This window comes from Zonotrichia leucophrys, unplaced genomic scaffold (genome assembly GCF_028769735.1).
Source record: "Zonotrichia leucophrys gambelii isolate GWCS_2022_RI unplaced genomic scaffold, RI_Zleu_2.0 Scaffold_70_233381, whole genome shotgun sequence".
Lineage (NCBI taxonomy): Eukaryota > Metazoa > Chordata > Aves > Passeriformes > Passerellidae > Zonotrichia > Zonotrichia leucophrys.
Genome location: NW_026992275.1, coordinates 70013 through 90045, shown reverse-complemented (window position 1 = coordinate 90045; position 20033 = coordinate 70013). Strand labels below are relative to the sequence as shown.

The window sequence follows — 20033 nt, the reverse complement described above, 5'->3', positions numbered from 1 at the left end:
CAAAACTTGACTGGATGGAGGAGGTGGCTGCGAGGAAGAAGATGCCACAGGACACCCAGACGGGTGAGGAGGAAGTCAGTGCCCCTTTCTGCCTCTCTCCTGCTCCATCTCCCAGCCCAGCATGGCCCCTAGCTGCAGGACAACCCTGCTGCCAACGCTGTCCTGCTGGAGATGCAGTGGGGAGATCTCCTTCCCCTTTTCTGTGGCACGGAGATAAATCCCATCCTCTCCTTGTCGTTCCTCCCCCAGACAAGGAGCTGAGGATGGGGACCAGAGAGGACAAATCCGTATGGCAGAACCTCGTGGAAGAGGCCGTTTTGAGCGGCTCCATGACACAGGAACTGAATGGGGAGGAAAATCCCCAGAGATCCCACAGGAGGAGGGGCTGCAAACCCAGCCCAGGGTGCTCTGAGGAGGAAAGACCCACCCTGAGCCAGGAAGGTGGACAGAGCTTCTGCCAGAGCTCAGAACTGGTGTTCCATGAGCAGCTTCATGATGGGGAGAAGCCCCACAAGTGCTTGGAGTGTGGGAGGAGCTTCAGGCAGAGCAGCACCCTGATCAGCCACCAGATGATCCCCACCAGGGAATGGCCCTACAAGTGTGGGGAGTGTGGGAAGGAAGGGCTGCTGCTGCAGCTCTGCCCTTGAAACTCACCAACGCATCCACACTGGGGAGAGGCCCTACGAGTGCTCCATATGTGGGAAGAGCTTTCAGACCAGCTCAAATCTCCACCTGCATGAGTGCATTCACACGCATGGGAGGCCCTTCTGCTGCCCTGACTGCAGGAAGGGATTCAAGCAAAACTTCACCCTCATCAGGGTCCAGGACATCCACACTGGGGAGAGGCCCTACGAGTGCCCCTCATATGGAAGGAGTTTCATCCAGAGATCTGCCTTGACCAGACACCAACGGAGGCACAAGTAAGGGAAGCCCTGCAAATGCCCCAAGTGCACGAGGAGCTTTATGCCCAGTTCCAGCTTCATCTCCCATTGGAGGTCCCACGTTGGGAAGAGCCCTGGTGATCCATGTTCCCTGTGATCCATGCTGGGAAGACACCTGTACCTTTTCCTGCCCCTGCCAATGACCTGATGTGGGATGGAAGAACATGAGGGTCTGGCCATGGCCCTGTCATTACATTCACTCCCACCACAGGTCATTGCCAGGGGCAGGGAATGGACTCTTTCTATCTCTCCCCTGAGGAGAAGGGTGTCCTTTCCAGAAAGGAGGAAATACATTGCTGGAAAAGTCCAGGCAGTTTTTTTGTAGTTTTCCCTGTAAATCCTTTTACTTATCCCTTCTGTTATCAATATTGTTTCTGTTCATGTTTTTTCCTTATCTCGTTGCTGTTCCCAATAAATTATTCTTATCCCAGCCCAGGAACTTAGCCTTTTGTGCTTTCCTTGGGAGGCAGGAGGGCAGTGAGGACAGTGCAATTTTAGCAGGAGCAGGAAATTGAGGAATCCCATTCCTGAACTCCAGCCCGTGGAAACCGAGCATTCCAGCTGGTCCCAGCCCTTGTGGCCATGGCAACAGCCTTGGGAGCGGGTCCTTGGCTGGGGCTGAAGGAACCTCTTCCCTCTGGTGCCCAGGGACAGGAGTGGAGGTAACGGCTGCAGCTGAGTCGGGGCAGGCTCAGGTTGGATGTCAGGAAAAGGTTTTTGCCCAGAGGCTGCTGGGGCCCTGCCCAGGCTCCCCAGGGAAGGGTCCCAGCTCCAGGGCTCTCTGAGCTCCAGCAGCGTTTGGACAGCGCTGCCAGGCCCAGGCTGGCATTGTTGGGGTGTGCTGTGCAGGGCCAGCATTTTGATTGGAGGATCCTGATGGGTCCATACCAGCTCAGCCAGTTCTGTGGTTCTGGGATCCCATGAGCCTGGGGATGGGTCTGCCAATGGTTGCCATGGCAACGGGCTCTGGCTGCAGGCCTGAGCTGGTGTCCATGGCAACCACCCCTGGCATGGGGTCTCCATGGAGCTGCTGAGGGACTGACTATAGCAACAGGGGGCTAGGGATGGTTGCCATGGAAACTGACCACAGCAACAGGGGGCTGGTGGTGTTTACCAGCTAAGGATCAGATTTGTCACAGGCCCTCAGAGAGGTTCCATGGGGACTTTCCAAGAGTCTCCAGGCTGTTCCAGGGCTGGAATGTCACAGGCAGAGACAGGAGCTCCATGGAGACCTCCCAGGGCTTTCTGGGGATAGTAAAGAGCTCTGTGGTCAGAGGCAGTCACAGCCATTCCATGGTGACATCCCAGGGGACCTTGGGCTGCAAAGGCACCGATCTGTCACAGGCACTCACGGGGGCTCCACGGTGACATCCCAGGAGTCCCCAGGGTGCCAAAGAGCTGGGATGTCCCAGACACTCACAGGGGTTCCTGTCATGGGCACAGTGGGAGCTTCAGGCTAAGTTTATTAGAGAAGATCCTGTTGGGTCACAAGGTGCAGAAAGGATCCCCAATAGCCCCCATAGATCCCCAAATGTCATTGTTGAATCAGAGATGACACAGACTGACATCAGAAGGCTAAGGGTTAAATGCCACCCATTTATTCAGTCCTCTTCTTTTTTATCTTGGTTTGCTACAGGTGGACCTCATTGGTCATAAATCAACACATTTCACATGATTGGACAATTAACACAACATCCTTCAGTAAACCATTTTATGGAAAAGAGCCAACTTATTTCAAACATTGTCGGGACACAAGTTCTTGATGTTTGTTCTTTGTTGGGCCTTTCTGTGGGCTCCCTGGAGTGGAGAAACCCTCCTGTAGCAGTTCTGTGCCAGGTAAAAGGAGACGCATGGGACTTTTTCAGTCTTCATCTTCTTGTTTATAGTTATCATATCTAAAGTTTTGCATGCTGTGCACATGAGGCTCAGCGCACTGAGCGCACTTTTTGTGGAAAAGCACCACAAAATGGACCCAAAATGTACAGTTTCAAGGTCTTTTAAAGTTGTCTCATCCAATTACCTCTTAAAACGTACAGTATTTCTACTTATCTACCAATAACTTATCCCTTGATGGTTCACATAACCTCTGCACTGTGCTTTCCATGACCTATCACCCTGCCACTAACACTGCAGAAAATGGAGTAGATGAAGAAGAAGACATGCACTACACCCCAATTCCTCCATCTTGCTTCGTATCTACACCATATTAAAAATCCCAAAACCTAAATTTCTCACCCAAGTGACATGCAATACTACCCTCTAATCTATTTTACACTTGGGTAAATTATAATCTATTGCATAGTCTTCAAAGACCTCTCCACGGGTGAAGGTTAAAGGCAGTGTTTCTCTGGGGGTCAGAGAAATATTCCCTGTGCCCTGGATTGTGACATATTTAACCTAATATCCTTTAACCATTGACATGTGAAGTTACCCAAAAATCTTCCAAGTAAGTAGGATTAGAACGAGAAGAAAAAGAGAACAACAGAAAGTCAGAAGATCCATAAAAAGCCACACACATAGGCACCAATGGCTGGGGTTACAGCATTGCTAACAGAAGAACTCCAGAAGAAGGCAGGACCCAGACCATGGGCTGGCCTCGTGCTCTGGCTCTTAACCCCTGGGCCTTCATGGGCCCGCCGCTGGGGTGGGACTGCCAGTTGCTTGTCCAATCAGAGTCAGGGTAGAAACAACTGTTGGTGTGTGATTGATGGATTAACAGCTGGGCTAATCAGACCTGGGTTAACACCACCCCCTGCTGTGTGATTGACAGCTCTGCCAGACCAGGGCTGGCGGTGGGGCTCCATCCCACCACAAACCAAGGCCTGACCTGGCATTGGCCCCACACGGGCATTCTGAGCATCCCAAGGTGTCTCAGGACATCGATCTCATCCAGCATCTGACAGCGACCACGATGACACTGCAGAACCTCATGGAGCCATGGGTCAGTTGTGACAATGCAGGTCCAAGGACACTACGGAACCTCATGTGTTGGAGAGTTTTGTTCAGACATGCCATAATCATATACAGCTGATGGAAAAGTAAAAGGCAGCTGTAAGCAGCAATTCTCAAGCCTGTTTCTGTAAACAACAAAGTTCTCAGGCACATTTATGTAAACAGCAAGAGTTCTCAAGCCTGTCTTTAATAACAAGTAAATACCTTGTCCTTGGAAAGCAAAGTGACAAACATGGAGGCCTTGAGAACCGTTCATAACAGAATAAGAAAAACAAGTCTTGGTCTCAATAACCACAGGTATTGAAAACACAAGGAGGGGTTGGTGTGTAATCTGTCATCAATGATGAGCTCGGGTCTTGCAATATGTATGAACTTAATTAACACGGTTATAAAATGTGCATGTTGGATCAATAAATCGGAGTTCGATGCTGATCAGAGGATGAGTCGTCTCCCTTCGCTTTTACAAATGGTGACACCGGATCGTGATACAGCAACGCACCACGGAGGAGCGAAGAAACGGGTCAGGTCTGAGCAGCCCGGGCGGCAGTAAATGCAACAAAAGAAAAAGGGATAAAAATGAAGCTGAGCTGCGGCGTGCCTCGGGTGTCGTACAGGCGAGCCCGACTGATACGTGCTGCACGGACCTTAAAGAGGCTGCAATCAGCGCTGATGATTTTAGGTATGGAAAGGCAAGCAGCTTATTTACAAAAAAGGCAGGTTAAGGGGATAGATTTGCAAAAGGATTTACAAGGACTTTGGACTTACAGCTACAGTAGGGGAGTTTTTATTAACCCCCATACGGTTTACGAGTTAACAGAGTGGCATAAATTTGGTGATTTATTATGGGAGGCTACTTTAGAGAGTGATAAAACTGCCAAGAAGTTAAGTAAGCTATGGCGGGTAGTGCACAATACACTGCTTCATGTCTCTGAGTACAAGGCAGCAGCCGCGGCTCGGGGCACCTGCGGGGCTGTGCCGCTCCGAACTCGGCATGGGCGCTGCGCCATGGAGAGCAGCCGCAGCAAGCAACAGCCTGAAATGCTGCGCTGCAGCGGTGGGAGCGGAGGCAGCTGCGGGAGGAGGGAAGCTGCTGTAGAAGCCCAGTGCGGGGGGGGTCACCTACTCCGACACAAGCGGCGCAGGACCAGAGCGCTTTTCCAGCGCCAGCGTTTCTCCCTCCGACCCGCAGCTGGTAAAAAGCTTCAGCCTTAGACCTAACAGCCGTAATAAATGTAACTCTTGTCAACAAAAGAAGGGATCCCTACTGCAATTAAGAAAGCAGTGATAATAAACAAGCCACACCAAGGAGCATTACTATCCAGACGTTCCTTGCCCGTTATGCAGTCTTAAAATCACCTGTAATAACAGAGACTTTAGATATCAGAAGCCCAAGTAAATCAGTTGGTAGAACATCAGACTCCACAATTGTATTTTGAAAAATTTAAAAATGTTAAAGATGTGTTGGAGTGATTGTATGGGTGAGATGTTATGAGCGTGCTTTTTGGTATAAAAATGCTGCAGCAAACATGTGAAAAAAGTTGTTTTAGCTTAGTATTTTAGAATCCAGCCTGTAAGTAAGTTATAGTAAATGCTATATTTTATTTTTATGGTAAGTTTTATTTGTTGCTAAGTAGTTTAAGTTAAATTATCTAGTAAGTGCCATTAAATGTTAAATACTGTCGAGGTTAAGTTTTGTTAAGTTTATCTTCTGTTAAGTTTAAGTGTTATTAAGTTTAAGTGAAGTTAGATTCTGTTAAGTTTAAATTATATTAGGTTTAAGTTAAATAGAATTTAAAGTCAGTTAAGTTCTGTTAAAATTAAGTTCTGTTGAGTTTAATTTCTGTTAAGTTTGGGTGATGTTGAGTTCTGTTAAGTTTAAATATTTTAAGTGCTTTAAGTTTAAGTGCATACCCCTTTCCCACCACTCCAAATCAACAAAAGGACTGAGAATCGCTCAGCTGGTGCCATTTGAGCCAAATGACTAAAGGATTACAGACTGTAAAGGACAAGAGAGGGGGAAAATGGTTTTGAATCCACCTGAGGATCTACCTTACTGACTTTGAACTTTTCTGAGAGACCCAAGAAAAGGATGGAAGTGGAATTTCAAGGACAGAAAGGATCATTTTCAGCCTTGTTGGACACTGGGGTCGATTCCAGTATTATTAGCCCTAGCTGTTCACCTCCTCTCCAGGTTTGCATGAATGAAAACAGCTAACAGCCTTCTTTTCTTAGTCCAATTACCACCTACCATGCATTGCCTGATAAAGCAGGATATTATGGCTCAGCTGGGGGTGGTTTTAACCCTTTGGGGTAAAAGCCATTGCTCGGACCGTGGCTGGGGAACCTTATAGAGATACTAAGTGTGCTTATAAGGCTTTTATTTATTTTGCCTTGTATTTTTTGCTTGTATTCAAGATATGGTCAGTAGAATAATAGAAAAACCCTAGCAGACTAACCTCCTTATGCATAAAAGAAAAAAGGGAGAATTTGTTGGAGAGTTTTGTTCAGACATGCCATAATCATATACAGCTGATGGAAAAGTAAAAGGCAGCTGTAAGCAGCAATTCTCAAGCCTGTTTCTGTAAACAACAAAGTTCTCAGGCACATTTATGTAAACAGCAAGAGTTCTCAAGCCTGTCTTTAATAACAAGTAAATACCTTGTCCTTGGAAAGCAAAGTGACAAACATGGAGGCCTTGAGAATCGTTCATAACAGAATAAGAAAAACAAGTCTTGGTCTCAATAACAAACCACAGGTATTGAAAACACAAGGAGGGGTTGGTGTGTAATCTGTCATCAATGATGAGCTCGGGTCTTGCAATATGTATGAACTTAATTAACACGGTTATAAAATGTGCATGTTGGATCAATAAATCGGAGTTCGATGCTGATCAGAGGATGGGTCATCTCCCTTTGTTTTCTACACTCATGGAATCAAGGAGACCATTATGCAACTCAGAGGCCCTACGTAAGCAAGGATCAATGATCAAACAGTGGGGCCCATGTAAAAAAGGAGCCATTGTGACACAACAAGGCCACATGGAGTCAATGGACCCTTGTGACTCTGCTGGGACTCATGACACCAAGAAGCCATTTTGACATTTCAAGACCTCACTGCAGTTTAATGTTTACGTAACTGTCTTAACTTGATTCCTTAACTTAACCATACGTTAACTTTGGAATCAAGGAGAATACTGTGACAGTGTTAGGACCCATGAAATCAAGGGACCATTGAACAGGTCTGCCTGGTTTGGACTCCTGGGGGCTGTCTGACAGGTCCCACTGAATTTGACATGTCAAGGGCAACTTCCCATCTGACCGTGAAACACTGGGGCTCCGTGCTTTCCTTCCTATGGAAAAGAATGGTCTTTCTTGTCTACTCTCCCATGGCTGAAATTAGGATTCCACCTCCAAAATTCCCTATTTCCAAGGGTTTCTCCCAAAGAAAATCTGCCAATACAGTCAAATCTGGCTAGCCTCGGCCTCTGGTGACTGCGTCTCATGTGCCCCAGGGCTCGGTTGTTTTCTTCCTATGGAGACCACTTTGACACTGCGGGGTGTTTTGGAGCCAAAGGGCATTGTTACACTGTGGGAACTTGTGGAACAAAGGGGATCATTGTGACACTGTGGGTACCATGGATCCAAGGGGCCATTGTAACATTGTGGAGTCTTGAGGAACCATGGAGACCATTGTGACACTTTGGGGTCTTCTGAAATGCAGGGGATATTGTGACCCTGCAGAGTACCATGTATCCAAGGGGCCATTGTGACACTGTGGGGCCTCGTGGAACCAAGGACATAATTGTGGCTCTGTTGGGCCACATGGTCCCAAGGGACCAGTATGAAGCAGCAGGGCTTTTTGGAATCAAGAGGCCATTGTTGCATTTCAGGGCCTCATGGAGCCAAAGGGCCATTGTGATCTTGCAGGGCACCGTGGATCCATGGAGACCATTGTGGAATTGCAAGGCACCATGGAATCATGGAGAGTATTGTGACACTGTGGGGCCTCATGGAAGGAAGGGGCCATTGTGACTCTATGGGATCTTGTGGAACCAAGGGGATCATTGTGGCACCACTGGAGCCCATGGAACCACGGGGCCATTGGACATAGCAAGGCTTCATGGAACTAATCGATCATTATGACACTGTGGGGCCTGGTGAAACCACGGAGACCATTAAGATTCTTAAGGAACTGTGTAACCAAGGGGCCATTATGACACCAGAGGGCATCATAAAAGCAAGAGAACCATTGTGGTACTGAAGGGCCCCTGTGGAATCAGGCAACATGAAATAGGTGTGACTGTCTTGGCCTCCTAGGGGTCACCTGAGAGGTCTGGCTGACCTTGGAATGTGGAAGGCCACTCCCATCTGCCCCTGAAACACTGGGGATCTGCACTTTCCTTCTTATGGAAAAGAACTGTCCATCTTTTCCAGGCATCCATGGCCAAACTTAGGATTCCACCTCCAAATTTCTGTGTATCCAAGGATTGCTCTCAGACAAAAGGTGCCAGGACAGACAGGTCTGGCTGGTCTTTGACTCCTGAGGGGCAGCATTCACCTATTTTCCAAATACTGGAAAGGGCTCTGTGCTTTTATTTTTATGAAAAAATCCCCATCCCTCTCCTCCAGGCACAAATGTTTTAAACTAGGACTCCACATTCATAATTTCATATATCCAAGGGTTGCTCCAAGCAAACCTGCCAGGACAGACAGGTCAGGCTTGCCTTGACCTCTGGTGGCAGCTGTTCATCAGCTCCTGAAACATGGGGCTCCGTGGTTTCCATCCTATGGAGACCAATGTGATACTTGGGAGCCTTGTGAAATGAAGGAGCCATGGTGACACTTCAGAGCACCATGGATCCAAAGGGACCACTGTGACACTGTGGAGCCTTGTGGAACCAAGGACATCATTGTGGCTCTGTTGGGCCGCATGGTCCCAAGGGGCTAGTGAGAAGCAGTGGTGTAGTAGTTAGCTCAGCTGTAACTCAGAGTCAGCCAGATCTTACCCCAAAAGATTTGGGCATGAGTTTCAAGCCCTGGGAAATCATCTCTTTAACTTAGGGTGAGCTTGAGAGTTCCCCCATAAGCCTTTAGTGTTGCTATGCTAACTTGTCCAAGTTCTATTCCCCTATTAGTTACTTGTTTCCTCTATATAGTTATTGTTCTAGAGTGTTCTATCTCCAATTGTCTATGTTGTTGCTTCCCCTTTGTCTCAGGTCTTTGGATCCTGCCCCTTGTACTGTGCTCGACTTCTCCATGTTTATTGTTTTTCACCCTATTACTAAAGTTCTTTTTGGGCAACTCCATCAAACCCACTCCTTTTCATTTTTGCCACCCTTGCCCTGAATTCAGGGAACCAGAGAGGTTTGTCACAGCCACCTTCATTGTGACATTTGGCACCCGAACAGGGACCCTGACATTCAGGGCTCCCTGTGTCAGTCATGTCAGCTGGGGTTAGCTGATGGATAGGCCAGTGCTCCCCAGGATTTTGGATTGTGCCAGGCCTGGCAGATTCATCATTGCTTCAATGGACCTTGCCCAGGATCTGCAGGGACAACGATGGTTTCACCTGCATAGGAATGCAGGTGGGTTTGGGGAAATGCAAGACATTCATTGCCCATTTTGCCACTGTGTTTTTACAGTTGCAGCCATGTCCCATAATTAATTTGTAGTGCGCCAGTGGCTCTTCCCCATAAGGCAGAGAAAGAGAAAAATAGGAAGCCAGATGTCCAAAGCAGAAAGGAGCATATATGGATGCTTTAATTCTCACTGATCATGACATAATATTTTCAAAGAACAAATTAAAATCAATCATGAGGTAGATCATAAACAATTTTCCAGAGGCCTTTGCTGACGAAATCCATACCACTGAATTTTGGGACTCAGTGGGAGTTAAACTGTACAATTTTTGATCAAAAGGGACCCCATTGCACCCTGCATGCTCCTCATCTTCCACACCACCCTTGACCAGCAAGCAGCATGTTGAAAACTCAATCTGTTGGTCACTTCTAACTCAGGACCTCCCCTCAAACCTGCCTTTTCCAGACCTTTCATGATAGTCCAAGATGGCAATAGCCATGCTGTCTTGGAGCATCATGCCCTGGAGACTCAAGACAGAACAAGCCAAAATATGGCTCGGGAGCCTGACCATCCTCCTTTCATCTTGGCTCCTCCACTTCCTGCTACCACAACTTTCGCCTCTGCCCTGAAAAAAGCTCCAGACTCCACCCCACAACTGTCGGTCCTGCCCTTACTGTCAATCATTCCCTCTCCACCCTGGACCATGCCTCCAGTAAAGGAATGAAACTGGCAAATAGCCTTTAAACTCCTCATTGCCCTGGTATGGTATGAAAGAAGGGGGCAGAATCCCAGGTATCAGCCACTGGTTTGCGGGGAAATCAAGGATCTTTGTAGGGCAGCTAAAGACCATAGGAAGGACTTAACTTGTTTTAATGGCCTAATGAGGGCCATGTTTACAGCACATGTCTTAACCCCCTATGATTTAAAATATATTATGACCATGTTGTTGTCACCTACAGAATACACCCGGTGGGAAGAGGGATGGAAGTGTTTACTATGCTAATAGCAATGACTATGCTAATAATGAGGCAAGGGTGGAATTGAAAATCAGCCATCTAGCTGGAGAAGGACAACACAGCCTACCAGATGATCAAGCAGTAGGTAATCCCCAGAGAAGTATTGGATGATATCAAAGAGATGGCTTTGAAAGCTTTAATCCGGGTATCAGATGGTAGCACCCTCCATTTGGATACCTTGGGTGGCTGCAGCTAAAGCTTTAGGACAATTAGACCATTTTGGGTTCCTGTTGAGTAACCAAACCAATGCTACCTCCCTCACATTGAGTGGCCTGTTCTCAGACATAGAGACCATCAGACAGGCCACCTTGTAGAACAGTGATAGAGTTTTTACTCTAGGCACATGGGCATGGCTGTGTAGACTCTGAGGGATATGTTGCATGAACCTCTCCAGCCACAGCAAGTCAATCCACAAGAGCATTCAGGTACTGAAGGATGGGTTCAAGAAGCTTCAAGTGGAAAACAAAGACTGGTTCAAGAAAGTCTTCCAATCCTGAGGACTAAAGGGTTGGATGATGTCTAGCTAAAACAGGAATATTAATTCTCTTAGTGATTGTATTTTATTGTTAATCATCCCATGTTTGTTTGGATGCTTTTAGAAAGTCTTACAAAATTCTTTCAGTTCCATCTTTGTTGTAAAACAGAAAGGAGCAAAATACCCAACACAGACTCCTCATGGACGCCTTGGAGGAGAGAATTGGAGGCCAGGATGGCACAGAAACCTCTCAGAGATTCAGTGTGTGAAGGAAAACCTTAAAAAATACCTAAAAGTATTCTTAAATATGTAAAGTACCTTAAAAACCTTGAGTATATCAAGGCATTCATGAGCCCTACTGAGTGTCAGTACAAAGCTCTCCAGGGACTCATTAAAACAGATAACTGGGGCCATGATTGCACAAACCTCTCACAGAGTCTGTATCAAAAGGGAAACACCAAGTACCTTAAAATAACTGAAGTACCTTGAAGTATTAATGAGCCCCACTGAGTGTTGTTACTGACAAAGCCTCTCAAGGGACTAATTACAGCAGAGAATTTGAGGCCATGATTGCACAAACCTCTCAGAGACTCCAAGGCAAAAGCCAAACCCAAAGTCCTTTCAAAAACTCTGTGAGCATTTAGGAGCCCCCAGGGCCATTGCTGACCAAGCTCCCCAGGGACTCCTTCCAGCAGATCCTTTAGACCACTGGGATGTCGGCTAGGGGGGGATGCTGAGGGCAGGACAAGGGGCTGACATTGCCCAGCCTGGCTGGGGCTGTGCCAGGAGGCCCCAGGGCCTCAGGACAAGGTGTCTCCTCACAGCCCTTGGTGGCACAAACCCTGCTGTGGCCCAGGGCACCAAGACTTGGCTTCTCTTTGTCCCCACCTGTTATCACTGCCTGGAGTTCTCTGCTCTGCCTGGGGCCTGGGGACACTTTCTCAGTCGTGTCCCTCAGTGGGACCCATTAAAAGTCCAAGAAAGTTTGGAGTTGGATTCTGACTTGGAGTTCTGGAGAGGTTTCTTCAGCTCCCTCTCAGGGACTGATGTTCAGGGCCTCAGCACAAAGCTCCAGAGGCTCATTAAAGTCCTTGTGCTGTGTCTGTGCTGCTGAACAGAACTGGGCTCCTGGCACAGAGGCAACTCCTGGTAACCAAGAAGAGCTTCAAAAGCACATTTCTCTTGATGAGCAGCTCTTCTGCCAGCCTAGCAGGGCTGGGGCACTGCCTGCAGCCACCCCAGGCACAGCACAGAGGCACAGAGAGCTTCAATCAGTCAGGGCTGGGAAGGTGCTGAGAAGTGCCTGGGGCAGAATCACTGCCAGCCCTTGGCACAGAAACCTCTGGCTGCAGGACAATGCAGCTGCAGCTCCTGGAGCCATCTGCTAAAGCTGGAACATCCCAATGCTAGCAGACCCTGTGAGTACAACTCTTAGTATTTCTGGTGGAGGGAGGTGAGATGCTCTGTAAGCTCTGACATGCTGAGGGCTTCTGATCAGTCATGGAGTATTTCCAAGACAAGGATTTTGATAAGAACGTGGAAATTTCCAAAGAATTTTTGTTCCATTTCATACTACTGGACAAGGGCAGGGAAGGGCGTGTAAATATTAAAGGCTGATTATGAATTTTGACTAGCGTCTGAGGCATTCAAACTGTTCCTATTAGTGATCAATAGGTTCATAGGAGATGCCTAATGTGCTTTCAGCCACTCTTCCCATGGACAGCACTAGCATTACCTTTGCTGGAGCCATCAGGCTCAGTCTGAGCTGTCCTTTCTCCAAGATGCAAACAGAACCTGCCCCCAGCCAGTGCCCTGCAAACAGGCAGGGTTCTGTAGGGCCAAGGAGAGTGCACAGAGATTTGGGGTCTGTGAGTGCTGGCAGGGAATCAGAGATCAGGCACAGGGAAACACCTGCAGGCAGAAAATCTCCAGGAAGTAGAGAGAAGATCAGGCAATGAGGGAAAACAAAACCCAGCAATGCTGTGGCAGGGAGAGTTTAGAGATGTCCACAGGATCCCCTCCAGTCCAGCCCCTCCCTCTGAACAAGCCCCCTCCCTCCTGTCCCCCCAGCCAAGCCTCTGCCCTCAGGGCCGGGGTTCCAAGGTGTGCAGCCCCTCCTGTGCAGGCAGAGCTGCAGCAGAGCCATGGGGCAGCTCTGCAGCCCAGGCCCAGTTCCCTCTGCAGAGCACAGGGCTGGGAGCAGCTGCCTGGTCCTGGGGGCTCTGGCAGGGGGCACAGCTAGCTCAGGGAGACGCTGTCCCCCGTGCCCGGCTCTGGGCAATGCTGTCAGTGCAGCCAGGGAAGGAGCTGCATCTCCCTCAATCCAATGCCAGCACAGGGGATTTGGAAGTCTCCCTGATACTTCAGTCCAAGATGGGAGCTTCAATCCAGGGTGCAAACCTGTCGTAGAGCATCTCGGAATTATAAGCTTGATGGGGAAACGCAGAGGTGTTCTGACACTGAAAATGCTGCTGGGTTGGTGAAATGAGCAATGTGAGTCCTTGGCTACAAATGTGGAGCTGTGCTGTGGTGGATCCATCTGCTCTCAGCAGTACCTGGTGACTTTTTAGGGGAAGCCTGGGAATGTGATCACCCTCCAGCTAAGAAAGGTTAAAGCCCAGAGAAACTCTGAACAGTTCAGAATGCCAGACCATTGCACCTCACGCTCCACGCATGACTTTGTCTCACAGAACTTGCTCTCTTCACCCTGATCACAGCAGAAATGCGGAGGGTTTCTGATATTCAAGAACACCAGCAGAGATAGAGGGAAGCTTATAAAGAAAAGCCCCAGAATTCTTGAACAATATAGGATGTCGGTGTGTGTTCCAGGGGAGGGTGTATGGGAAATGGCTTTGATTTTGGTTACAGGTATCTCCTCTAACCCTTCACTGTCCTTTTCTCCATGAACAGGTCCCCATGTGCAGCCACAGCAAATGTCCAACAGCAGCTCCATCAGCCACTTCCTCCTGCTGGCATTGGCAAACACGTGGCAGCTGCAGCTCCTGCACTTCTGCCTCTTGCTGGGCATCTCCCTGGCTGCCCTCCTGGGCAACGGCCTCATCATCAGCGCCGTAGCCTGCGGCCACCACCTGCACACACCCATGTTCTTCTTCCTGCTCAACCTGGCCCTCAGCGACCTGGGCTCCATCTGCACCACTGTCCCCAAAGCCATGCACAATTCCCTCTGGGACACCAGGAACATCTCCTACACAGGATGTGCTGCACAGGTTTTTCTGCTTATCTTCCTACTTGGAACAGAGCTTGCCCTCCTGACCATCATGTGCTACGACCGCTACGTGTCCATCTGCAAACCCCTGCACTACGGGACCCTGCTGAGTAGCAGAGCTTGTGCCCACATGGCAGCAGCTGCCTGGGCCAGTGGTTTTGTCAATGCTCTCATGCACACAGCCAATACATTTTCCCTGCCCCTGTGCCATGGCAATGTCCTGGGCCAGTTCTTCTGTGAGGTGCCCCAGATCCTCAAGCTCTCCTACTCAAATTCCTACCTCAGGGAACTGGGGGTCATTGTTGTTAGTCTTTTGTTTTCATTTGGTTGTTTTGTGTTCACTGTTTTCTCCTATGTGCAGATCTTCAGGGCTGTGCTTCGGATCCCCTCTGAGCAGGGATGGCACAAAGCCTTTTCCACATGCCTCCCTCACCTGGCCGTGGTCTGTCTCTTTGTCAGCACCTCATTTTTGACTTACCCGAAGTCCCCCTCCATGTCCTCCCCATCCCTGGATATGGCCTTGTCAGTTCTGTACTCGGTGGTGCCTCCAGCCCTGAACCCCCTCATCTACAGCCTGAGGAACCAGGAGCTCAATGCTGCAGTGAGAAGACTGATGACTGGATACTTAGGTAAACATTAAACTGCTGGGCAATTTCTGCAAATCATATGTAATAAAAGTAATGTTTAATACTTCTTGTTCCTTTCATTTCTGAGGTAATTTTTCGTACTTTTATTTTTATAATATAGTCCACAAAGAAATGTAATTCCTTGTGCCATTTCTAAATTTGTTTCTTTCCACCTTCCCGGTGGCTACAGATTGTGTCAATGAAGGGCTGTGCCCTCGGTGGCTTTAAAGGAACTAAAGGATCTCCCTGCAGAGTTTTCTGCAGAGATGCCCTTTTGTTGCCTTCTCTGGAGCTGCAGCAGCAATGTCTGTGTGCAGAGCTGGGGGCAGATCAGTGCTGGCACAGCAGCTGTGCCCAGCAGCAGCAACCCTTGGTGTTGCCAGTTCTGCTGCCGTGGCCCTGCCCCGCTGCCCTGGTGGCCCTGGTGTTGCTGCAGGGCCTGAGTGCTCTCGGGGCCGGGCACAGCCCTGGGGGTGGCAGTGCCGGGGCTGCAGCAGGGACAGGCCATGGGCACTGCTGGGGCAGCGCTGACGCCTCAGGTCAGGGCCTGCGGGCTCCAGGCTCCTTGCCCAGGCTCTCTCAAGAACACGCCCAGGCCAATGCTCAGCACAGAAAAGCCCCGTGAGCAGCCCCAGGCTGGCCGTGGTCAGGCTGGGGGCAAACAGCATGGCTGGGGCTCTGCAAGGGCCCTGGGGCAGACGGGAAGGAGCAGTAGAGCAGGGGCTGATCCATCCCCAGTGTGCTGGACAGCCCCGGGCAGCATCCCCAGAGCGTCCTCATGGAGCTGCCAACAACATCTGCCCTCTGCAGCCCTGGCCTCTCCTCCAGCTCACACAAGTGCCCCATCCTTGCACACACAGACACAGCAGCACTGGCTCAGGAGCCCCTGTTTGCATTGCACAGAGCAGGGGGAGCACCTCCATGCTTTTGCTGTGGGGACATGAACCTGAGGGAGCACAAAGGCCATTAGTCCCTGGGGCCAGCATGGGCTGGGGGACACCAGGGAACCCAATCAGCTTTGTCCTGACCTCTGCAGTCAGCCAGAAAGTTTGTTCCCATCAGCTGGGAGTTTCCTGTCCCACTGCAGACGCTGTTGCTCAGAGCCAGGGCTTCCTGACAGCCACCCCCAAATTGCCCTCAGCATTTCCTTTGTGCCACCTTTGCTTTCTTTACTCTTCCCTTGTCCAGATTTCTTCCCATTGCCCACCCCTGTTCCCTCCCCTGCAAACAGCCCATCTCTGTTTGCCCTTTCCTCTCTGGCACCACTTCCCATTGCAGTTCCTGACTTGGCACCACGGGAACGTCCCTTGGGCAGCAGGATCATCCCACAAGTGCTGCAGGAATTGCCTGCAGGCTCCTGCAGTGCCTGGTGCTGCTCCCTTGCCAGAGGCACCCCAGGCCAGGGGGGCACATCTGGGCTGCTGTGTCTGCCTCTGGGGCTCCCTGTTCTGGGCAGTGAGGAGGAGCTGCAGAGGCTCTGCAGGACTGACAGGATGGGCTTTGGGGCTGGCAGGAGAAGCTGAGGGACCTGGGCTGCTGGAGCTTCTGAAGAGGAGGCCCAGGGCTCCTCCTGCAACTACTTCAAGGGCGGTTCCAGAGAAACCCAGAATCAGCAAGGTTGGAACAGGCCATGGAGATCATCAAGTCCAACCTGTGGCCTGACACTGCCTTGTCTCCCCTGAGCCTCCTCCAGGATAAACAACCCCAGCTCCCTCAGCTGCTCCTCAAAGCTCTTGTGCTCCTTCCCCAGCCTTGTTGCCCTTCTCTGGACTCACTCCAGCCCCTCCATGTCCTTCCTAAATCGGGGGGCCCAGAACTGCAAACAGCACTCGAGGTGCTGCCCAACCAGTGCTGAGCACAGGGGAAGAATCCCTGCCCTGCTCCTGCTGGCCACACCATTCCTGAGCCAGGCCAGGAGCCATTGGCCTTCTTGCCCACCTGGGCACACTGCTGCCTCATGTCCAGCCCGCTGTCCGTCAGTCCCTGCAGGTCCCTTTCTGCCTGGCTGCTCTCCAGCCACTCTGTCCCCAGCCTGTATTCCTGCAGGGGTTGTTGTGGCCAAAGTGCAGGACCCGGGTACTTGGACTTGTTAAACCTCATCTTATTGGATTTGGGCCCTGTGCAGAGCCCTCCTACCCTCCAGCAGATCCACACTCCCAGACAACTTGGTGTCACCATGGTTCCATGAGGCCCCAGACTGTCTCAATGGTCTCCATGATTCCCTGAGGCCTCCCAGTGTCACAATGTCCCTTTGGTTCCATGGGAGCTCTGGGTGTCACAAAGTCCCTTGGATCCTTGGGCCCTGTAGTGTCACAGTGACGCCGTGGTCCCCCAAGGCCCTGCAGTGTCAAAATGGATCCTTGGGCCGTGCAGTGTCACAGTGGCGCCATGGTCCCCCCAAGGCCCTGCAGTGTCAAAATGGATCCTTGGACCCTGCAGTGTCACAGTGGTGCCGTGGTCCCCCAAGGCCCTGCAGTGTCACAATGGATCCTTGGTTCCATGAGGTCTGGCAGTGCAGCAATGCTCTCCTTGGTTTCACAGTGTCACAATGGCCTCTTGATCCCAACGGCCACCACGGTGTCCAACATGTTTCCTTCATTTCATGAGTCCTTGAGGAGCAGCACTGATCCCTTGGTTCCATGGGGCCCTGCAATGTCACAATGACCCCATCATGACACCAGGTCCTGCTCTGTCACAATGCTCTGCATGGTCCCACAAGGCCCTGCAGGGTCACAGTGGCCTCTTGGTTCCCTGAGGCCTCAGAGTGCCACAATGAATTCCTTGGTGCTACAGTGTCACAATGGAGCCCTGGTGACACAAGATCCTGCTGTGTCACCAGGGGCCCTTGGTTCCTCAGGGCACAACAGTGTCACAATTGTTCCCTCATTTCCCAGAGTCCTTGCAATGGAGCAATGGCCCTTTGATTCCATCGTCTCCTGGATCTCACAACTGCTCCATGGCTGGTTCCAGAGAATCACAGAATGAGCAATGTTGGGCATTCAATTGCAGCACACACCTCAGCTCTCTGATGATCTCAGCACCATGCTGGGCCCTGTTTCAGACTGGAGCAGAGCAGATGTTGATGGGACAGGAGCCCTGCGAGGCTGTCAGGGGCCTGCAGCTTGCAAGGTGCTCTGCTCTCTCTCAGGTGCTCTCTGAGAGATCCAATCCCAGCTGGGCACCTCAGGGCGCAAGTGGCACTGCCTGCTCATGGGCATACAACTGATGTCTGCCTGGATAGGGGCACAGGTTTTATTACCTCTTAGTTTCATAATATATAAGCAAATCTTTATTATCTGGGTAATTTGAGTACTTTTAAGAAATGGCAACATTTTCCCACAATGAACAGGATTTACCTGGAGTTGTGCTGAAGGCAGGAAGAAAAATACTGATCTTGCCTTCTACTTGTGTCACCCATATTCTCTTTATTATTTCCTCTCCCTCCTTCTTCAAGTGTTTGCAGCTCTCTTGTTTAAATGGCCATGTCGAAGGACATATCTTCATTTAGAGGAACTGGATCCATGTACTTCCTACTGCTCTCAGATATCCTCCTCCAGGTGCTCTCTGGTCATTCAAGTGCCTCTCAACTAACTGGTTTCATCCTTTCAGCTGCAGGAAGTTGCCCAATCTTTCTAAAGTTAAAATTAATATATAATTAATCATCATTTTAATTGTGTTTATATCACAGAATTACCTTTTCTTATGTTCTTGTCCAAAACTGTTCCTGTCTGGAAATCCCTTGGCGCTGGGAGACATGCTAGGTGGCACTGGGAAATCTCAGAGAGCTGAGGGAAGAGAAGAGCTGTGATGGTTATTAAACTGTTCAAATGTTCCACTTGTGTTTGTTGGCAAGAAACCTTTCTGTGCCTCTGAGTGTCACCAGTCCCTGAGCCCAAAAGACACAAACCTGATGAGTTGTGGCTCCCACTGCAGGGGCTGCACTTGGACCTTGGCTCTGCACAGGAGAGCTCTTCGTCCCCTTTCTCTCTTTTCCTCTCTCTGGGCATGGAGGGAGCTCCTGACTTCAGTGTGTGACTCGTGTGCAGAGAGCAAATCTGGGCGGATTTGGGGCAGGGAGGGTTTGGGGGGACCTTGAAATCTGTGCTGGGCACAGAAGGTGTTTTCCATTGCTCTGAGACTGTCTGCTGTGGAAAGTGGATTGAATATCCAGCAGGGGAATGACTTTTGCATTTGCTGGAGCTGTGCCTTCCCTTGCTTTTGCTGGCTGACAATAAATGAACATCCCTCTGTGTCTCGGGCAGCTCCTTCTCCAAGGAAAGCAGATGGGAGTTGGAGCCAAGGAGCTGAAAGCTGCAGATGCAACCTGGGCTGGAGGGAGCTCAGATTTGCACAAGGCTGCTCTGAGTGCCAGGGCTTGGATGGGGAAATGGTGGGGTAGGGGTAGGGACAGAGTCTGACTGAGTGTCAGCCATGAAGGGTCTTGATTTTCATATCTATTCCAAATGCATGAGGATGTACTTGGATTCAGTGTCAATTGGAGATTGCACATATCAAAAAATTAACAGGAAAACAAACTAAACAGGACCTAAAAAATCTCTTCTCACTGTCATTTTGAATATAATGCATTCACTTTGAATACATTACTGACATCTACTAAACCACAAAGGATTTGAAAATTAAAATCAAATTATCCCCAGAGGCTTGGCTTGTTCAGTTGTTCTGAATGTTAATGAGCCCTGGGACACTGAATTCCTGCACTGAAGAGCTGAAGGCTGAACAAGCCTCTGGAGCAGGAAAATTCAGCAGCAGCCTCCAAGGTGCTGAGGATGTCAGCAGCCCCCACTGAGACCATCCCTGCCCAGAGACCGTGGGGGAATGGGCAGACAAGGAGAGCGTCCCTGGGGCTGGGGCAGCACAACTCAGAGGCACCAGTGGCTGCAGCTGGGCAATGGAGTGTGGAATGTGGCTGGGAAAGCCCTGCCTGGGCTGGGCCAAGCAGGATGGACAAGTCCTGACTCCCATGCCCCCAGACAATTCTCAAAAGTAGACATTTAAAAGGAATTACAATTGTTTGTGTCTTCTGAGTTGGATTTGCTGGAGAAATTACCAACAAGAGATTGTCAGGAGCACAAAAAATCAGCCTTTACTGGCGACTTTAGAAAATCAGGAAAACTTGGGCAAAAGGTTTAGTAATACATTCATTCAACAAAAAAATATTTTTCAAAGCACTGACTTAGCCCATTCAACTTCACAAACT

The 20033-nt window shown here is 49.8% G+C and overlaps 1 protein-coding gene across 1 annotated transcript; it reads left to right on the top strand.

The window, feature by feature from the left end:
• The first annotated feature begins 14241 nt into the window (after positions 1 to 14241).
• Positions 14242 to 14829, top strand: LOC135460633 (olfactory receptor 14J1-like). Its single transcript, XM_064737532.1, has one exon. The coding sequence runs from the start codon at positions 14242 to 14244 to the stop codon at positions 14827 to 14829; it is 588 nt and encodes a 195-aa protein (XP_064593602.1).
• The last annotated feature ends 5204 nt before the right edge of the window (positions 14830 to 20033 follow it).

What these genes read in the sequence shown, in the direction of transcription:
- LOC135460633 (XM_064737532.1), top strand. Translation starts at nt 14,242, where the DNA reads ATGTGCTACGACCGCTACGTGTCCATCTGCAAACCCCTGCACTACGGG.